Raw genomic sequence first — 21333 nt, forward strand, 5'->3', positions numbered from 1 at the left:
GACTCTTTGAACCCTCTCCCCAGTGGGCGGCCCTGACTTGATCAATTTCTTCTTCCTCTGGGCTGCCTGCCCATCACGGTTTTATTGCCATTGTCAGCCTGTTACCATGTTTGCTGGGAGGAAGCCATGAAGAAAATGCGACATGCCCTTCTTGGGGGAGCGGGGAGGGAGGGGGAAATATAACTGCACTCGTTCTTAAATTTAAAGCACCAAGGAGTGCACTCCACACTTATGTTTATTCTCATATCCTTATATGAAGACATTTAAACAGTAATTTCCCTTAGATTCATAACACACATTACTCCTTACTGTAAGACACTTAAAAATATATGGCTAGACGACTGTCTGAATTGCAGAAGGAGAGGTTCAAATATTGCAATTACAACATTAGTTATGACCACCAAAGCTTTATCTTGCATTCTGGAAAGCTTTCACCAAAACGTTGTGCTCAATTTCCTAGAACAGATGTGTAACTGGGAAAGTATAAAGTTCTTTAAATAACAGGTCTACCAGTTACCAGTTATTTGCGATCTTATCTCCGCTCTTAAACCTTCATTGAAGCCAGTAGTTTTTTTTTTTTTTCAACGTTTTTTATTTATTTTTGGGACAGAGAGAGACAGAGCATGAACGGGGGAGGGGCAGAGAGAGAGGGAGACACAGAATCGGAAACAGGCTCCAGGCTCCGAGCCATCAGCCCAGAGCCTGACGCGGGGCTCGAACTCACGGACCGCGAGATCGTGACCTGGCTGAAGTCGGACGCTTAACCGACTGCGCCACCCAGGCGCCCCGAAGCCAGTAGTTTTAAATCATCTCTCAGGGAGTAAGACAAAGGCAACTGATTGTTAATAATTTGGTACTGACACAACACTATTATGAATCAAAGGGTTAAAGGTGGCAGCATATTTTAATTATGTAGAACAGTTGTTTTCCATTAGACCCACGGAGGAAGCAGAAAATGGTACCAATGACTGTCCAGATACATTAATATACCTAACAGCAAACTGAATGGGCAGATTCTACTGGTAAACAGCTCATATTACGTAGAGCATGTTCACGTAGTGTGTACATGAAACTGATTTTACTAAGCGAGAGCTAAAACAGCCAACGCACGGACTCTAGAGGCCTGATCTGCTGTTTCTGCTGGGGGCTCTGCTGTGGGAAGGTACTACGAGAACTGGAAGCATTGCTTGTTGACCAGTTTAAGCACTTTGCTTCTGAAGGCTCACAGATTAAACCTTTAAAAAGGATTAAGACAGAAACCTGCCTCCACTGGTCCGTATGTGATACCTGTATATCAACAGGTGTTCATCCTTTGTTCCTTTTGTCTTTTCCTGGTTTCAAAACTTACTGTCAAGGGGCGCCTGGGTGGCTCATTCGGTGAAGCATCCAACTCTTGGCTCCAGCTCAGGTCATGAGCTCATGGTTCATGAGTTTGAGCCCCACACCTGGCTTTACGCTGACAGTGTAGAATCTGCTTGGGATTTTCTCTCTCCCTCTCTCTCTGCCCCTCTCCCCTCCCCACGCTTTCTCTCCAAAAAATAAATTTAAAATAAAAACATGTTTGGTTTTTTTTTTTTTTTTTAGAACTTACTGTAAAACACCACACATTCTAATTGTTAAGAACTCTGTAGTAAACAGTCTGGGTTTCGAATCCCCACTTGGCCACTTATCAGCAGCGTTACAACCAGCAATGACAACTTTTTGCCTCAGTTTCCTCATGGATAAAATCAGGAGAGAATAATAGCTACCTCATGGGACTTTTTGTGAGAACTAAATGAAATAATGCATTTAAAGGGATTATTAGTAGAGTACTTCACGCACAGTAAAATTTCTGTGTTAACCATGCTTTTCCCCAAGACCGTTCAGAATCGGACATTATATTGTAATTATTATTATGTCAGGATTTGGATTGTCTTTTAAGCAGGTTGAAACCACCTACATAGTAGATAGGCTGTTGAATAAATGGGTGGAATGAGCATAAATGTGTCCTCATAACACACCCCTAAAGCACTGGAAAGTTCAGAAAGAAAATTAACAATAAAACAAACCAAAATAGTTCCCCCCAGAAGTTTAGATGCATTTCTTATAAAAGACATAGCTCCCACTGCTTTTACGGAAGTATCTCAGAATCTTACCAATATGATCTAACTGGTAACATTACGCAATGTTCAATAACAGTAAGCAACAATTAACAAAATACCTAAACCTCAAGGAATATTGGGACTAAAATGGTAAAACCATTACTAAGAAAATCCTTTAGGGGGAAAAAAAAGAAAGAAAGAAAAAGGAAACATCCAAGAGGCACCTTGGTGGCTCAGTCAGTTAAAGGTCTGACTCTCGATTTTGGCTCAAGTCATGATCTCACAGTCATGAGACTGAGTCCCGTCTGGGGCTCCACACTGGGTGTGGAACTTGCCTGGGATTCTCTCTCTCTCCCTCTCTCTCAAAAAGCGACAAACAAACAAAAAAACTCCGATAAGCAAATAAGAAAGTTTAATTACCTATTAGTTACAGCGATACCTCTGACGATCCAGAACTCGGGCATAACCGCCAAGAGTTGAAGGCAACCCCTACGGTTCATGTTCTCACTCGAGGGATACAGAAGACGAAGGCCAGGACCTGTACTTACTTTTCCTCAAACACACCTTGTTGAGGATTCTGCAGGGGTGAGGGGCAGGCTGACCTTACCACAAGTGAGGGCAATCTTGGTACAAGGTGTCCAAATTCTTCCAAAGGCTTATAGTAAGTTATTATTCGCATAGATATTTGGAGAGAATGAACTAAAATAATGATTCCTCTTTCTTCCCTCGCTCCTTGAGCAGGACTTATTACCTACAGAGTGACAGACACACAGAAACAGAACAAGTACTAAGGAGAAACAAGGGTACACATTTAAATCACATGCAGAAAAGGGGTAGGGAAGGACGAGAGAGGTACAGAAATGATGTCTGAAAGGAAGACGCAGAGAGGAAGTCTATGTCTATTCACGGACACCTCATTTGTCTGGTTCTACTGCCAATATTTAATTGGCAAGATTACGGCAGAAAAAAAGACCAGTTACGTGGGCAGGGTAATTTGACTCTGTTCATTCATGAGGGTGGGTTGGTGACACTGAACATCTTCGACATGGAGGACTGCCGGCACGGGAAGAGAAGGACTCACTCTTGAGAGGAGTAAAGAGAAGGAAGAGAAAGAAAGGAAGAGAAAGAAGGAGAAAGACGAACGGAAGGCCCGCTGGCCCAGCAGAGCAGCCATAAGCAGAAAGATACAGTGACCGATGGAAAACTGTATCCTATGTATCCTATGCCTCTTTGCTCTCCTTGATTTACCTTTTTATTTTTACCGGGAGAGTCAAACTCTCCCTCAAAGTTGGCCGCATTGCAGTAGTCAAGGAAGTCTGCAACAGCATTTATTTGGCAATAAGCTGACGGTATGAAACAAAGTAGGGATTTGGTCGTTTCCAACTCTCATCAACACGGCTCAGTGCATTTGCTGACCTGAATTGCTAACCTGTGACTTTACAAAACCTGATTTAAAAAACTAAGGCAGAAGTCACCAAGTCTGTGGTTGGTGCGTATAGACACGGGCCTGGTTCCCTAGTCAACGCAGACCATTATTTTCCATGCAAACCTCCTCCAACTAAATACACGGCCTCTGACAGCACGTTTTAAGAGTCTTTGGGGCAGCTGAGCTCCTCTCTCCTCTCAGGCTGCACCACCCAGAACCCTCTCCACTGCTCCGGACATCACCACGCCGACACATGGGATGGTGTAGATGCCGACTCATGCTGCAAAGGGAGCTGATGGTACTTCGTAAGTGCAAAGGGTTGTTATCGTGCCAGTGTCGTTTAGTTTTGTTCCTAAGCTGGAAACACACCGTACCGTCGTTCGTGCTGACTGTTCTGGTAAGTGCCTTGTATTTAAACTGCCGGAAACATTGATTTTAGAATACTCTTTCACATCCAGCACTGTATGCTGCTTTCAAAGATCGACTTTCCGAATACTGGGGTCTTTCTCCTCGTCCCCCCTACAGCCACCACCCACCTTGGTTCTCGCCTGTCACCCCTTCCTCAACTGCACACCACGGCCTCCAAAGCGGTTTGCGTCCTGCCAGGCGTGTGGACCACGGGCTGGACGCAGGAGCCTGTTTTGTTTGGACCACACGGTATTGGCTGGGGAGGTGCCTAAGCCGTGAAGACAGAAGTGTGGACTCAGACCCACAATCCTTCATGATTTGCTCCCCAGCACTGGGTGTGGGGGGAGGGAGACACCAAGGGAAGAAGGGGGACAAATCAACCTGGCATGTGGATATGGCTGAGCACTCACTCCATCACGGCTCACTCTGTTACCGACAGTGAGTGGCAAAGATTTTTAAAAATGTCTTTAAATGTAGCTTTAGGGGCGCCTGGGGGCTCAGTCGGTTAAGCGTCCGACTTCGGCTCAGGTCATGATCTCGCGGTCTGTGAGTTCGAGCCCCGCGTCGGGCTCGGTGCTGACAGCTCGGAGCCCGGAGCCTGCTTCGGAGTCTGTGTCTCCCTCTCTCTCTGCCCCTCCCCCATTCATGCTCTGTCTCGAAAATAAACGTGAAAAAAAGTATAATACTTAAATACATGCGGCTTTGGATTTTATTTATTAGTCCAATATGTGAATGTTTCTACCCAGAAAAGGAAAATTAACTGTATTTATAAGACGTTTTAACCAAACAGCTGTATTTCTTTCCAACAGGACAAAAGAGAATCATAGATGCACAAGATAAAGAGTTTTTGCTCTTTAAGACGCACACGTCATGGAACGCGCTATCAGAAATGCAGCAATGAAAGTAAAGGGACCTGGGACCTAAGGGCGCTCGGCAGCCCGGTGACAGGACTAGAGCAGGTGCGACGCAGGGCCGAGCAGACCAAGGGGTCAGGGGCATTGCTGAGAGAGGGGCTGGGCTGCCGGCTGAGGGATTCAGTCTGGCGACAGACAGAAAGGCAGCTGTGAAGGCCGGGGAGGCAGGAAGAGCGTGACCTGTGACCTGCGGGGCTGGAGGTCAGAGAGCACGGCAAAGTTCACCCAGGACGTGAAGAAGCGTTCGGGAAGGGAGAAAATCCCAGGCAGCGGCCCTGTCGCTGGAGGCTGATGTCACAGTGGCCGAGACTCGGTGAATTACTTCACTAGGCTTGGTTTCTGCCCTTCGTCATCTTGCTTCAGATCACCGGGCCTAGAGGTCTGTGTCCCGCCAGGGAAAACAGGACGGAAATGATCACGCGTGTCTCTGAGGGAAAAGAAACAGAGAAGGAAGAGAGGCGGAGAAGGCAGCTCTCACAGGAGAGCGGCTGGCCGGGCAGGGAGGTGACCGACGGCCACTGGCCGCCCGCAGTGGAGACCACCGGGTCAACCAAAGACCGTCGCCGCCACGTGCTGTTCCGGGAAGGCCTGTCACGCCCACGGCGAGCTCGCTGCTCCTTCTCTTGGGCACTCGGTGGACTACAAGCGTAACTCTTTGGTGCTTCCATCGTGATAAACACCGTAATTAACGCCGGAAACATTATAAGCCACAAAATGGCAGCGGATTGTCTACGGCAGTTCTCCGTGCCCACAATAAAGCGAAGCGACTCTTCCCGCTTCCGAGGATGTTTTTCTTCTTCTTCTTATCCCACAGTCCTGTAAGGTCTTGCTGTGTTTATCTGACCGATGAAACGGTGGAGCGCTTAAACTTCCACACCGGGACACAAAGAGGACACCATAGAAGAAACACATCACTACGGCCTTAAACATCTGTGCCGAAGGATACACAGGCTCAAAGACAGTTTTGCTTCAACTGGGACTAACAGACGGGGTTGCCATCTGGGAACTGGAACAAAGATCCAAAACCGGACCTCTGCCCTGGTGTTCCCTGCGCAGCGCGCTTAACCCTTTGGGTGCCAGAATCCATTTAGGCGCCTGGACTCCATATCCTTGTAAAAGCAGGACCGTGTTCATTTTGCCTCAGAGTGGAGAAGGCGGGATCAAAGAGGCAAGCTTTTACCTAAGGACTCTGCCTCCTGTAATTGTGAGCTTCTCTGTTATTAGCAAAGTGGATAATTTTTATTTACCTCGCTGCAGCATTTAAAGAAGTAATCTCCTGTGAAATTACCCTGAGATGATGAAACTCCAAATGATTTCTGCCCATTCACTTCCAACTACGGAAAAATAAGGCATGTACATTTATGCACAGCTTAATATGGCTGGGTCTACACTGAACAGGAAATCAGGATTCAGGCTGTGCTTCTTGGTGTCGCCTAGTCCGGCAGAATTGATTCTGCTACTTACGAATTTATATACAATTTTAGAGTCGACAGAACTTATGGTAACGAACAAAACCCTGGGTGAAGTCGGAAAGAGCCCGCTCTTCTGCGGACTTGGAACGTGGAGCAGATTCAGGAATTCAACTGATGCTTTATTTCCTCTCTTCAAATTATTAACATCTTCGTTTGGTACACGAAGAAACCTGGGTCACAGAAAATCTAAATGTCTGGTTTGAAAGTTAGTACAAGGACCAGGACTCCGAATCACGTCCTCTTCCCAGGGAAGGTTACGTGAGCTAACATGTAAGACGCATACTGGTCCGTACTGGTCCTGGGATGATCAAAGCGGGTGGTTACGTGAGTGTCCTTTCAGTCCTAATTAGTTCTAGACGGCAGAGAGAAACTCCCCCGACTTTACGGTTCAGATCTTTGCCGAGGCCCTAAAATAACAGACAACAGTTATGATGAACTAAAATCTAATGATACTGATGTGACATCTGAAGTGAACCTCTTCCCAATTTGTGACCTCCCCAACTTTCGGGAAGAAATCAAATGCTGTGGCATCACAGAGAGCCGGCAAAATGTAACAAGTATTATAGTATTAATACAACTAATAATTAAATTAATGGAACGCGTTGAAATTAAATTTATTAAATTAAATAAAGTAGTAATGAAACCTTGAGAAAAGGGTGAAGGCCTGTTCATTTGCTGTATCGGCTGAAAATACCGTGTGCCGCTAGTCTCCTCTCTTCCCTTGCCCCCCTGAAGTCTAGTCTGAACCACAACCAGAAGGGCTTTTTAAGTTAAGTCAGGTCGTGTCATTCCTGTGGTGACACTGGGGTCTCTACAATGGCCTACCAGCTCTACTCGGCCCACGCCCTCTCCCCAGGCCCATCCATCCCACTCACTGGGCTCCAGCCTCTGCTAAGTGTGTTGTTGGCTTTGCCCCAAATCGCAGCCCCCAGCTCACTCTCTCCTCCTCTCCTTCAGGGTTCTGTCCTAGGATCACTCTACACAGGCCTCTCCCCGGCCACCTTATTTTAAATGATACCCCTTCTCTGGAGCGTTAGAATGCCAACTGCTTGGGGACTGAGAATTTCATCTGTTTTTCATTGTGGGGTCCCCAGTACCCACATCAGTGCTCAGGGAAGGCATTCAACATATTTGTCAACGAACAAGAGGGCAGACTGATCTACAGGTCATTCGCGACATCACAGAGATGCCCTGAGGAGGATTCTGCTGTATCCATACTTACATCAGGCACTCAGAAAGTGTTCCCCAACACGCTTCCTGAGTTCAAGAGCCTAACACCAAAAAGTATTTTTTTTCATTTTAAAGAAAAGCATGCCTCCTGTGACCACTGGAAAGCTTTCCAAAAATGATTCATTTTCAATGACATTTTCAAGTCTGATAGATTTTGCTCATTTAAAGACAAAATGCGGGGCGCCTGGGTGGCTCAGTCGGTTGAGCGTCCGACTTCGCTCGGGGCACGATCTCACGGTCCGTGAGTTCGAGCCCCGCATCGGGCTCTGTGCTGACAGCTCAGAGCCTGGAGCCTGTTTCAGATTCTGTGTCTCCCTCTCTCTCTGGCCCTCCCCCCGTTCATGCTCTGTCTCTCTCTGTCTCAAAAATAAATAAATGTTTAAAGACAAAATGCAACATTTCATGCCATAACGCTTGGGTCTCATGGTAGAAACGTTAAACATGGTCAGAAAACACTAATATATACGTGCATAAATTTTTGAAAATGCAAGAGAACAAAAAGATGCCCAAACCATATCTTCAAGGAATCTGGTAAATAAGATAAAAAGAACCCTTCTGAGGCTACTCCAAAGTTGTCAGTTAACAGCACTTCCCTTCTGAGAGAAAGGATGCAACGTTTTACATCTTTATTAGAGAGACGATTACACGGGCATATACATCTGTCAAAACTCACCGAATTATATGCATTTGCTTGCATGCCAATTACATTTCAATTAAGTTAAAAAATTATTTTGTAGCAGTTAAAAAGAAGAGGCACTGTCCTCCCTTTAATTATAACTGTGTAAGTATCAAGGAAAGATATTTCTTGAATATTTAAGAAAATGGCTACATGATTAATAACATAGATAAGACTTCCATGAAAACTTAAGACAATTTCTCTGAGATCATCAAGATAATTTTAAAAAGCAGTCAAAGTACTGTTTTAAGCCCCCAAAGTGGGATATCATCTTGAAAAACCCTAATTCCTATTTGATACAGGACTTCAGCCTTTCAATTTTTACTTTCGACCACCTTTTCCAAATTGGAGTTATTTTACGCTTTTTCTTCCAGTAGAGCGACTCAATTACATTTCATTTAGAGTTTCACAATTTTGTCTTAATTTAACGATTATTTTTAAACTCTCTTATAGGCGTAAGAGAGGTCCTTCCGAGTTCGCTTGGAGAGGCGAATATACAGGTTGCAGGTCTATGCCGTCAGGCCGACCTGGGATCGAATCCTGGCTCCTTTTCTCCGCGCCTGATGCCTGGCTGTGAAGGGAAGGCACTGGAGAAGCACAGAGAGACAGTGCAAGCTCAGGGTGGGAAAGGCAGGTGAAACGTCTGGTCCCCTTCAGAATTCAAGCTTTGCTATTTTCAACCCTCCTGGTGATTCTCTTTTCCCTCCTCAAAATGATGTGCCTCAAATTGAATCCCCTTCCAGCTGATGGAGGAAGTGGCCAGAGGCATCCGCCCTTGTTTAAAGAGAAAAAAGATCTCCATCCGTCGGTGAAGGTGACATATTCCAGCGCCTCCTGGAATGTGAGCCCACAGGGGACCAAACCCTGGTCTCCTGGCACAAGGTGAGCCCTGACATACTACATCCTGAAAATAAACGTCCCCCTGTAGGAAGGGGAAGGCTTTCTAAGTCTAAACGCTGAGGATTTCCACTGCAGGTGTGGCACAAACTGCTAGAATGCTTTCTCCACGTTTATTTAGATGCTAAGCATTTGATGGGCACACACACAAATCACTGTTCCATTTACAAAAGTCCACAACTTCATGAAACAGGCCTGTTGGATTTTATATTTTTCAAATAAACTGTACTTAATCTAACATTCATTTAATTTAGTGATGGCCTTTAACAAACCACAACCTGTTTCTTCAAGAGTAAATATTTAAACCGGCTCACTGACTTTAAATGTTTCAAAGAGACTGCAGATAAAGGGCAGGGAAGTCCGATTTATAGCTGACTGGGTAATAATCAACAGCTACCGGGATCAAAGCCTGTGGGTTCCTTTTGTATCTCCAGCTCAGGACACCCCTGCCTCCCAGATGTCACAGGCAAAGAGGCAGTTCCCCAGAGAGACCGCGAGCGGGGGAGAGACAGAGAGAGAGAGACAGAGAGAGAGAGAGAGTCCCAAGCAGGCTCCGTGCCGTCAGCTCAGAGCCCAGCACCGTGGGGCTCTATCTCATGAACCAGGAGATCGTGACCTGAGCTGCAATCCAAAGTCAGATGCTTAACTGACGGAGCCCCCCAGGCGCCCCTGAAGAAGTCTTGATTTCTATAACTTGAATGGGGCTAGGGCTAAGACAAATATTTGAAATAGCTACCTGATCATACAAAGCGGTAGCATTTATAGCACACTTTTCCTCTAACGAGGCCAACCCATTTAGACTCTCCAGCTATTTTTGCAACATCCCTGGAAAAGGAGGCGTTTGCTCTAGCCCATTTTCAACCTATGTGCAGACGCCCGTTGTTCGCCCCGAAAGCAAATGAGCTTCACAAAGGATTCATCATTTTCTAAGGAAATCCGTCTGAAACCGTTACGGTGGGGTTCTGCTTTCTTAAAAAGATTTCAACAAATACAAGTGGATCATCTCCCCACCTCTTTTTCGGGGCCCAGGAAGAAGAGGGGGAGCTACGGCTACCAGGAGGGGTATTACCAGGACCCTCAGGGGTCCGGCACTGGGACGCGTAGGTCTGTTTGCGCTGCGCTAAATGGCACAACATCTCAGCTGGTTCGGAGCTCCTGTGGCTGCTTTGTGCATGTTTGGGACTCCTCCCCGCTGGACCGCAGGCTGCCCTTCTGCTTCTTGCCTTCTCCGTCTCTGCCTCTGCTAGATCCTTCCCTCCCCTCCTCCCTCCCCCGGGGCTGCTTCACTTGGCACAGCAATGCTTAGGACAAAAAAAAAAAAACAAAACAATGGATGGATTCCAGGGAAGGGCTGGAAAGGTGCTCTGCTGTGCGGGGATTCTGCAGGGACGCTGGCTGATTTCTGTTTCTTGGGTCTCCACATAAGCAACCTTCAGCCGCTACCATTTTAGACCGTACATGCCAGGAACTGGGCTTTTAACCTCAGCAGTTTATGTGCCGAAAACGTCCAGAAAAAAAGCTGAAGTCTGCTTGCGATTCACCGAACGCCAAGGTCTCTTCCTCTGCCCCCTCCCCTTTCAGAGAAAACCTGAAGATGCATCGTATTGGCACTGATTCCGAAACACTTGCAACTTCCTTCCTTTTCAACTTGTTTCTGGTTTCTTTAAAAGACGCCTTTCCCAGGCACCCTACCTTTAGAAGAACCTCACGACAGCTGCACGTGAATACCTTTGGACCCAGGAGCTGTGGGCACCCATCCGCAGTGCGTCCGCGGGGAAAGACTGCTTCCTGCACAGCGATGTGAACAGCAACGATGCGCGTAACACAGCAGCCTTACAGTCCAACTGTAGCCCAAATACCTAAATGGTACTTTAGTCAATAATGCCACTAAAACTGGGGCGCCTGGGTGGCTCAGTCGGTTAAGCGTCCGACTTCGGCTCGGGTCGTGATCTCACGGTTCGCGGGTTCGAGCCCCACGCCGGGCTCTGTGCCGACAGCTCGGGAGCCTGGAACCTGCTTCGGATTCTGTGTCTCCCTCTCTCTCTGCCCCTCCCCTGCTCACGCTCTGTCTCTGTCTCTTAATAATAAACGTTTAAAAAAGTAATGTCATTAAAATAATGCTTAGATAGTATATGAAAAAAATTATAGCGTAAGTAGAAAAAGGCAAAGCAGTATGACCACCATAATTACATCAAATTTTCAAATATCAGTGGTAAAGATCGAAAAAGGGTGAGAGAAAACCACCCAGATGCTGGCTTTTGTTTTGTACGCGCTAATGCGGGAAATGCTTTGCTTATGGTATTCTCCCTTCTTGTTTTCTACTAATGGTTAAAAGTTATCTTTAAGGAGCAAGTATTTCTTTTAAAAGGTTATTTCGATGTTACCTTTCTCTGTTAATTTGGAAGGTATCTTAAGTTTCTTTTGAAGAATAATCATTTTTTAAGGCTGTCATGTATTACGTATTGGTACAGAGACCTGCTGTGTTTTTAGAGACTGGTAAGCCATGTCAAACTCCTAAATAGCTGCAGGCCAACATAGCTCCCGCTTTTTTCTCTTTCCCCCACACAGCGACTTATCTGGTCACTTATCTCTTTAGAATCACGTGGCTTGTTTTACAAAGCCCCCAAGAACAAAGCAAACATCTAGGTTAAACACACTTAAATAAAGCTGCGCTGGATGAAAAACCGCTCTGAATTTTTTCAAAACCATTTGTTCCAACCACAGTATTTGTTCCAAATTAAGTAAACATTGCTCAAAGAAATCATACAAAATCTGCATTTCTTATCAGACCCAGGGCAGGATGTAGCTCTTCTAACATTTCTTGTGTGTTCCCCCCGCCCGCATTTCTCCTTAATGCCCTAAATGGGTGCATATTTTTAGGAAGTGAAGTAAAAGCAATGAGGAACAAAGCCCCACGCAGGGACTTTTATATAAATGGTGCCTTTTATTGATCTGCAATTTACACTGATGTCACCAATCAACCCTGTGCTCTTTGTCGCAAATTGATGCTACTGGCCAGCTGACAAAGAGGTGACCAGTGGACTAATCAATTGCCTTCACACATCCATCAGTATTAGTTTGAGGGGAGGGAAGCCGAAATGAGCTCACGCTGCTCAGGCAGGTGGCTCGGGGCCTTGGGCAGCGGGGACAGAGAGGAAAGAGACCAGCCTATGTAGGGTTGCTGCAGCCTGGTATTCTAGCCATTCCAGTCCTCAAACACAAAATCCCCTGCAGCCCCTTTCTGGGTATCCTTTGTTGCTCCCCTGCCAGTGGGGGTGGAAGACGGCAAGACAACAATCAAAGCCAGCTGCACCCTGAGACCCTCCCCATGTGGGACACATGCTCCAAGGAGCACACGTGGGCTGGGGTGGGACGGCGGGAGATGTAGGGCAGGTGCGGTCATCACTTAGAGCAGGCCGGCAGGTAAACGGTCATTACTGAGCTAACTCTGTGGCAGGTATGTTTCTGGATCTGATTTCACTTAGTTCGAAAATCTGCATGAGGTATTCCGTTGCTCACGTACTGGAAGATTTAATGTTAAAACGCCCATAGTACTCAAAGCCATGCACAGATTCAATGCAGCTCCTATCAACGTTTGAATGGCATTTTTCACAGAAATAGAACAAACCTTCCTCAAAGGTGTATGGAACCATAAAGACCTGAACGGCCAAAGCAATCTTGAGAAAGAAAGGACGAAGCTGGAGGTAACATGCTTCCTAATTTCAAACTACATTACAAAGCTATAGTAATCAAAACAGTATGGTATTGGCATAAAAACAGATCAATGGGACAGAATAGAGAACGCAGAAATAAATCCACAGATAGGGGGTCAATTAATTTATGACAAACGAAATGTACAATGTATTGTATACAATTGTATACAATAAATACACAATGAGGAAAGGACAATCTCTTCAATAAATGGTGTTGGGGAAAAGTGGACAGCCACATGCAGAAGAGTGAAACTGAACCACTTTCTAACACCATATACAAAAATTAACTCAAAATGGATGAAAAACTTAAATGTAAGACCTGAATCCATAAAATTCCTAGAAAAGAAAAGAGGCAGTAAACTCCTTGACATCAGTTCTTGGTGATGATTTCTGGGATCTGACACCGAAAGCAACGGCAACAAAAGCAGAAATAAACGAGTGGGTCTACATCAAACTAAAAAACTTCTGCACACCAAAGGAAACCATCGACAAAGTGAAAAAGCAACCTACTGAATGGGAGAAGATAGAAACAAATCATATATCCCAAGGGGTTAATATCCAACATATATAAAGAACTCACAGAACTCAATAGCAAAAGGAAATCTGATTAAAAGATGGGCAAGGGGGTCTAAATAGACCGTTTCCAAAGAAGACATACAGATGGCCAACAGGTACATGAACTCATCATCACTCATGAACAGGTACACGAACTCAACATCACTCATCATCAAAATCACAGTGAGATATCACCTCACACTTGTTAGAATGGCTACTATCAGACAAAAAATAACAAATGTTGGCAAGGATGTGGAGAAAGGGGAACCCTTGGCACTGTTGGTGGGAATGCAAACTGGTGCAGCCAGTTTGTAGAAAATAGCATGGAGGTTCCGAAAAAAAAAATAAAAATAGGACTACCATGTGACTTAGCAATTCCACCTCTGGGTATTTATCTGAAGAAAATGAAAACACTAAGTCAAAAAGGTATCTGCACCCCATGTTCGCTGCAGCATTATTTATGATAGCCAAGACAGGAAACAACTTAAGTGTCCACTGATGGATGAATAGATAAAGAAAACGTGGTTGACAGCAATGTGGGAGGTTTTCAGTCTTGCGTTTCTGTTAAGTCGTTACTTTGGTATGCTTCAGGTATTACATCAATATAAGAAAGTGTACTTAACATTTATTTCAAAGTACTCTTGTGTTACTAATATGGACTGTATTTTCAAGACTTATTTGTAGCTTGCTATAGGCTGCACATTTAGGGCACCACTTACGTATGTTCTGGGGCACCTGCAGAGGTGGCCTGAGTCACCCCTGTAGCAGAAGCATCTACAGACGTCACAGGAGAAGCAAACAATGCCCTGCTATGACCGTGAACTTCATCTGGACTCTTGGTGCCACCGGGAAAGCCACTGTTTTCTCCGATCGACTTCCCTCCCACACTCCGTAATGAGAACTTCAAAGACCTGTGCTTTTCCAGCCTCTGAGTTCCCTGGCTCCTGCCCGACTTGGCAGAAAACAGTGCCTCCTACTTCACACACACACAGAAGCCAAGTCTATGAGCCCCCGCCCCCCACCTCCTGCCACCGAAGGCAGAAGTCCATGGTCACTGCCCCCGCTCCCCTCTTCTCTCGTTAGAGCAGGGAGCACTCCCTCCTTCCAGAGAGGGCCAACCCAACAATTACGCTTCAGGGTCCTCTTCCAGCAGCCCTTATGCGACTGCTCATTCCAGTCTTTTCTCATATAAAATAGTCAGCCTCTCTCAACCTTTCCCTTCAACCTGCAAACAAGCAAATGTGTTGCTCACCTAAGGAACGAAATTAAACAAAACCCTTCACTGGCTGCACACTCCCGTGTCACCTTCGCAGGCAAACTTCTGGACAGTTGTCCAGAACTGTCTCGACTCCTCCCCTCGTTTCATCATCACCTGGTTGCATCTCCATTACTCACTAAGACGGTGATGTCGATGTCACCACAGACCTCCAGGGTCCTAAGCGCAAAGGACATTTCCAGTGTCAACCGACTCGACTTGCGCACAGCATCCAATGGCTGCGGGACTCTACATACTCTCCTGGCTTCTTCTGACTTCCCTGGCTCATCCTCCTCTAACCGACCCTTTAGATCACAGCTTGAAAGTCATAGCTCTGTAAAGTCGTCCCTAATGTTCCTACATCATTATCCGCTATACATTCTTAGAGCACCACAGATCCCACCAGGCACAGGACCGGCCCGTCACACTTTTGCAGCCATGTGGGTAGGATGTGAATACTGTTGCATGTGGGGTAGTCAGTTGACAACTCCCCCCACTATACCATAAGCTCCGATAAGAATCGGGGTCTACTGGTCTGTCATCGTGGGCCTGGCTCCCATTGGACGCTCAGATATTTGTTCAACAGCTAAATGAACAAGGCTCTGTCTCACAGGACAGTGGTATTTCACTTGGCCAATCAGAGTCTCTCCTTCAGAGGCATGACCCGAAAGTACAGACCGAAGCGGCCCCGTGGAAGCATGGGGGAAATGAGGAGACATAAACAGAGTCCCCACTGGCTGAGAAACCATGGCGGTGCTGACCAGAACCCAGGGCAGAACTCACGGCCTCCTGCCACAGGGGGGCGACAGCTCCCACACTCCAGCGCTGCCCCAGGTCCCAAGTAAGGGCTGCCCCCAAGTTCAGGGAAGTTCCAGCCTCTCACTACCATGTAGAGCCTCAAAACAAACCCCATTATTTGAGGCGGCTTGAGTGGTGCCACTTTCTTACAGCTGACTCTAAATAAAACAGGAACTCTTCAGCAGGAAAAAAAAATCACCGGAAAAGTAGTTCTTTGTGGATGAGTTGAAACACCCAAAGCAGAAGAAATGAAAACATACGGTACCTTACAGAAACCCCCCAAAAGACTTCAAGATCTCTTCTGAGGAGATTAGTTGTGTGCGCCCTGGAATCATTCCCAAGAACTGTGCCAAAGGCAGCAAACCTTCCTTTACAGAGATAAGGATTAACACTCACTCAAGACCACCAGACCATTGTTTCATGATTTCATGATTTGGACGCGGCATTTCCCACTTAGAAAAATAACTTGTTTTTCTTTGCTTTCTAAAAAGTGGCATTTATGGAGGAATAGATCTGTACACATACGTTAAGCCAGTTAACTTTCTCTTCAAATTGTAACTTACTCAGGACTTTACAACACATTAGAAGTTAAACGTGAAAACTATGTTGCAAGTCTAATTTATGATGTCCGAGCTTAGCCAGATCCCCAAAGGCAAAAAATTCCAATGCCTCAGACTTATGACCAGATCATATTAAATTTAAACCGAGTAAATTAAAGAGAAAAACTAACCCAAGTACTTTCCAACTCTAAACTGGGCAATAGCAGCTACTTTACTCCATCTTTTAATGGTGCTTTGGGATGAAATACATGATCTTAATTTGCCTTCTGGGCAAAATGATGGCTGAGCTGACCCACAGGCATGACCAGGTCGCCGCCCTGTTTTAATTGGCAAGAGGACATGTCCTTTTACGGGCTGTGTAGCATAAAGCATCTCCTCTATATTAGGTTTTTAGAGTTTTGGTTTAAATGATGAATATTAAAGCAAACAAAAAGTCAACATGTCGTAGATTACGTGTTTGTTTTTCTTAGGGAGACAGTAGAGTGTGGTGGTAAGGACGCAACGTTTGACACTAGACAGATTAGGGTCTGAATTGTGTCTCCACTGTTTCCCAGCCAACCGTGGAAAATTATTCTTCTTTCTGGACCCGGTGTCCTCATCGATAAATTTAGGCTGATGATAGGGCAGCAAGAAAGTTAAGGAAAACAACTGTTTCCCTATTATGGCTGAAACATAACAGTCAAAACTGCATATGTTAAATGCAATGAATTATGTGGCCAATGTTTGCATATTTTAAAAACAGGGCCAATATGCATTTCTGTAAAGCTCAGAATCCCCCCCCCCCTTTTTTTGCCTTTCTACTACATTAAACAAAGAATAGAAAGTAATGCATTTCGGTAAAGGACATAATGATATGGATTGCAAATTACATGACATTCTAGAAAACACAGCACTATGTGGCCTTATCAGTAATACAATCACTTTCAGTTAGTTCAGAGGGTGCTTTTGTCACAGAAGAAGCAAGAACACATCAAAGCGACCCCAAATATATACATCTCTATTACCAACACTCCCCAGAAAGGCATGAGCGACCTATACACAGGATCAACACCTCCCACCCTCTCCCTCCTGGACACGGAAGCACAACCCACTAGAGCCCTGCTCAGCAAAGACAAGCCTTGAGCCCGCCCGCCCCGGGGGGAGCCCATCTGCTGATTTCTTTCCTGGCCCATCACCTGTGAGTTTCCACTGGCCAGATCTGTATGTGGGATTAAGAAAAGCCAGGAGCCACTCTCCTTCCTATTCAAAATCAATGCAAACTGAGAACTGCTAACGAATATTTTTTATATCAAAGGGGAAAATATGATAGAAAAAGATCCATGTTAACACAGAGAAGAAAAGGCAAAAATTTCTCATTCATAGTTGTATTTCTGCCATGCAATGGGTTTTCTCTTCCTATTTATCTGTGAAATGAGAAAAATGAAGGAGTGAATGAAAGGAGCCAGTATTTAACTTAATGATATATTAATGAGGGTGGTGAATCATGGACAGGAATGTCTCTGGGAAGGCAGGGAAGTGGCCACATGACAGTGTCTGGGGACTAAGAAGGGAAAACACAGGAATTCGCGGGGCCAAGGCAAAGACCTTACGCATTAGGATTTGGATCACCTAGTTAATTGGAGTTGCCCGAGTTCCATATCCAGAATGAAGATAAGAGTTAGAATGAAACAAGAGGCAGCAAAATGTCTGTATTTCCCTCTGAGAGTCAAACCAAGGGACACAGTTGGCTGACTGGGGCGCACAACAAAAGGACTTTTTACCCTGCTGGAGGCTTGACAAAAGAATGCGCATTATAAGCCCCACCGTAGGGAGAGACTGTGCTCCATTTGCTAACTGTAGAAAGGTTTCTAAAAGTCTTTGGAGTTCACTCACAGTGTGGCTCGTAAGGGGGCGGGGGGTCCCCGCAAGGTACACACTCCATGTCTTGAAAACCGACGAGTTTTGTCTTCCTATAAAATCTAGAAGAGAAAGAAAAATAATCCTCATTAGCTCTTCCTTCTAAGCTCCAAGTTGCAGCTAACAGATTCAGGATAATTTACAAATTACCAGTTCTACTTTTTTAAAAAAGCAATTCAAAGGCTTAAACATAGCAGTATCTTAGACACATCCTTAGATGCGGTGAACATTTAAGAAATATCAATTCCACTAGACATTGTAAATTCTACTCAGCCCCTCTATATTGAGATGGTCGTGCTGGTGAGGGAATAGGAAATCGGTGGTCTTTTGCAATTCTATTGTAACTTAAACGACAAAACCCCTCGTAAATCAAGTGCTAGTTTTTAAACACCCGAAATTCAGAGCCCCCCAAAAGCCAAGCAAACCATAAAAGCAATGGAAAAATGTAGGGAGATACTTATATAATTTTCATACGGGGTTATTTTTGTAGGCATGACAAGAAACCCAGGAGCTGGAATGGAAGAGATAACAGCTTTTACCACACACACATACACAAACGCGTGCACACACACACACACACACACACACACAAACACACACACAATACTGCTGAAGAGCAAAAATAAAGCACCATCAACATAGTTAACGGGCAAAAGAACCCTGAAAAATAGTCCTAATCATAGCATTGTCTGTAATTTCAGTCTGTAATAGAAACAGGCAAAGAACATTAACTCCCCAAAAGAAGAACATTTCATAATTTAAAACTTTCAGTGAAAACTAAAAAGCATGATGCAATTAAATGTTAAAAAATTTAACATTGAAATGTTAGACCCTGTGAAACTAATCAAGTAAATGCACATTGCAGTGAAAATGTACCATTTTTACTCAGAACACTAGTGAGTACAGACAAAATAGCACATGTCTGGATGCCAGTGGCATTATAAAGGCCACTTGTAGAAGGGCAGTTCAGCGATACGCCATCAGAACCCAATAAAATAGTTTATATATCCTTTAACCAGGAGGTTCATTTTTTTGAAATGTTTCCTAAAGAAACAACCAAGTGGGTGACGTGGTATTTACAACAATGCAATCGTGTTATTATTTATAAAAGAAAAAAACCCAGTTAGGCACACTTTCAGTACGTAACAGTCGATATGACTAGCCACGGTAGTCCCGAGGCAATGGAATACGACGCAGATCTAGTATACATATTTTTTTTAACTCATGAAATATCAGTAGGTGAAAAAAAGAAAGGTGAATAACATAATTCTATTTTGTACAAACACACACTCTGGTATAGATCCTTTCAGATTTTTTTTTTTTTTTTTTTTTTTTTTTTTTACCAAAGCAGCTAAAATAATTTACATACATGTATTTGCACTGAAAAAATGTGGAAGCATATTATATACCAACTATTAACAGTGATTATTTAGGGGTGCCTGGGTGGCTCAGTCAGTTAAGCAGCCAACTTGGGCTCGGGTCATGATCTCACACTCCATGAGTTCGAGCCCTGCGTCCAGCTGTGTGCCAACAGCCCAGAGCCTGGAGCCGGCTTCGGATTCTGTGTCCCTCTCTCTCTGCCCCTCCCTCGCTCACACTCTGTCTCTTTCTCTCAAAAAAACAAATAAACATTTGAAAATTTTAAGAAAACAGTGATTACTTGTAAATGTATTTCAAAATATATTTTTTCTATGACAAAATAGTGATTTGGAGAATTAATTTGCAGATCAAGTTTATAAAGAGCAAGACAGATGAAATTATTTTATGAAATTGGATACTGTAGTAGCAAATCTGTATGATTTATGGTTGAAGCAAAATTTTTCTCAAAAAAATTTTTTTTAACGTTTATTTATTTTTGAGACAGAGACAGAGCATGAACGGGGGAGGGTCAGAGAGAGGGAGACACAGAATCTGAAACAGGCTCCAGGCTCTGAGCTATCAGCACAGAGCCCGACGTGGGGCTCGAACTCATGGACCGTGAGATCATGACCTGAGCCGAAGTCGGCCGCTTAACCGACTGAGCCACCCAGGCGCCCCTGCCAAATTTTTCTTTAAAAGCAGGTAAATTACCTCAAATGCTAAGGTACATTCAGTATTTGCCTAACCTTCCATTTTCATTTGACTATGAAAATATATCCATATTGTAATATGGTGAGTTCCCACCTGGTTTTAATTAAAAAATTTATTTTGTGATGCATAAAGCAATAGTCAAAGAACAAAGGTGGAGGAGTAACACTTCCTGATATTGAAACATATTATAAAGCTATAATAATCAACAGAGTGCAATACACAACACAGTGTACCATATACAATACAGTATAATAGCCAATTACAGCTACAATAATCAATACTGGTACAAAGACAGACATGTAGACCAATGGAACAAGACAGCCCAGAAATAAACTCTCACATACAGGGTCAAATGATCTTCAACAAGAGTACCAAGGCCACCTAAATGGAGACAGGTCTTCAACAAATGGTGCTGGGAAAACTGGATATCCACATGCAAAAGTTGGAACCTTATCTAACACTCTATACAAAAACTAATTCAAAATGAATTAAAAACCTAAACATAAGACCCAAAACTATAAAACTCCTAAAAGAAAACAGGAGAAAAACTTCATGACTCTGAATTTGGCAATGATTTCTTGGATGTGACGTCAAAATGCAATCAAAGGCATATGTGAAATAGGCAACAAAAGCAAAAACTGATACCCTGGGCTACGTGAAATTTTCTGCATCAAAGGACACAATCAATGTATACTTATCCCCAAACTCATCAAGTTGTATACATTAAATATGTACAGCTTTTTAATTGTCAATTATACCTCAATAAACTGGTTAAAACCAAGTAGGTCACATCAAAAAAAAAAAAGTTTTAAATGATAATAAAATAATAATCTTCTTTTCCAGGATTAAAAAAAAACAAGGATACAATCGACAATCGACGGAGTGAAAAATGAACCTGCACTAGGGGAGAAAATCTTTGCAAATCCTGTATTTGGTAAGGAGTTGCTATCTAGGATATTCACTCAACAACAAAAACCAAATAACCTGATTAAACGATGGGCAAAGGACTTGAAGAGACATTTCTGCAAGATGGTGTACAAATGGCCAATAAGCACATGGAAAGACGGCCGACAGCCAACATCACTCCTCATCAGGAAAATGCACTTCAAAACCACAATGAAGTACCACCTTACACCCATCAGGATGGCTGCTGAAAACCAAAGCAAAGTAACACAGAAACCGTCAAGTGTGGGGAGGCTTCGGAGGGGAATTGGAAGCACCGCGCACTGTTGGCGGGAAAGTGAGATGGTGCTACGGAGATCAGTAAGGAGGTTCCTCAAAAAACGAAACATACAACGACCATATGATCCAGCAATTCCACTACTGGGTTGATTCCAAGGGAACGGAAGGCAGGGTGTAGATGAGATATTTGCACCTCCATT

At 44.3% G+C, this 21333-nt stretch overlaps 1 protein-coding gene across 7 annotated transcripts in view; it reads right to left on the reverse strand.

Annotated features, from left to right (window-relative positions):
• Positions 1-21333, reverse strand: part of TNFRSF19 (TNF receptor superfamily member 19) — a 93599-nt gene that overhangs the window by 29204 nt on the left and 43062 nt on the right. For all 7 annotated transcript variants that reach the window (XM_019447971.2, XM_019447970.2, XM_053900932.1 and 4 more), the window contains one exon: positions 17858-17943. In XM_019447971.2, the coding sequence (XP_019303516.2) occupies positions 17858-17943 (86 nt within the window). The remainder of the gene's footprint in view (positions 1-17857; positions 17944-21333) is intronic.

Source organism: Panthera pardus, unplaced genomic scaffold (assembly GCF_024362965.1).
Source record: "Panthera pardus isolate Hobbes unplaced genomic scaffold, ASM2436296v1 HiC_scaffold_1, whole genome shotgun sequence".
NCBI classification, from domain to species: Eukaryota; Metazoa; Chordata; class Mammalia; order Carnivora; family Felidae; genus Panthera; species Panthera pardus.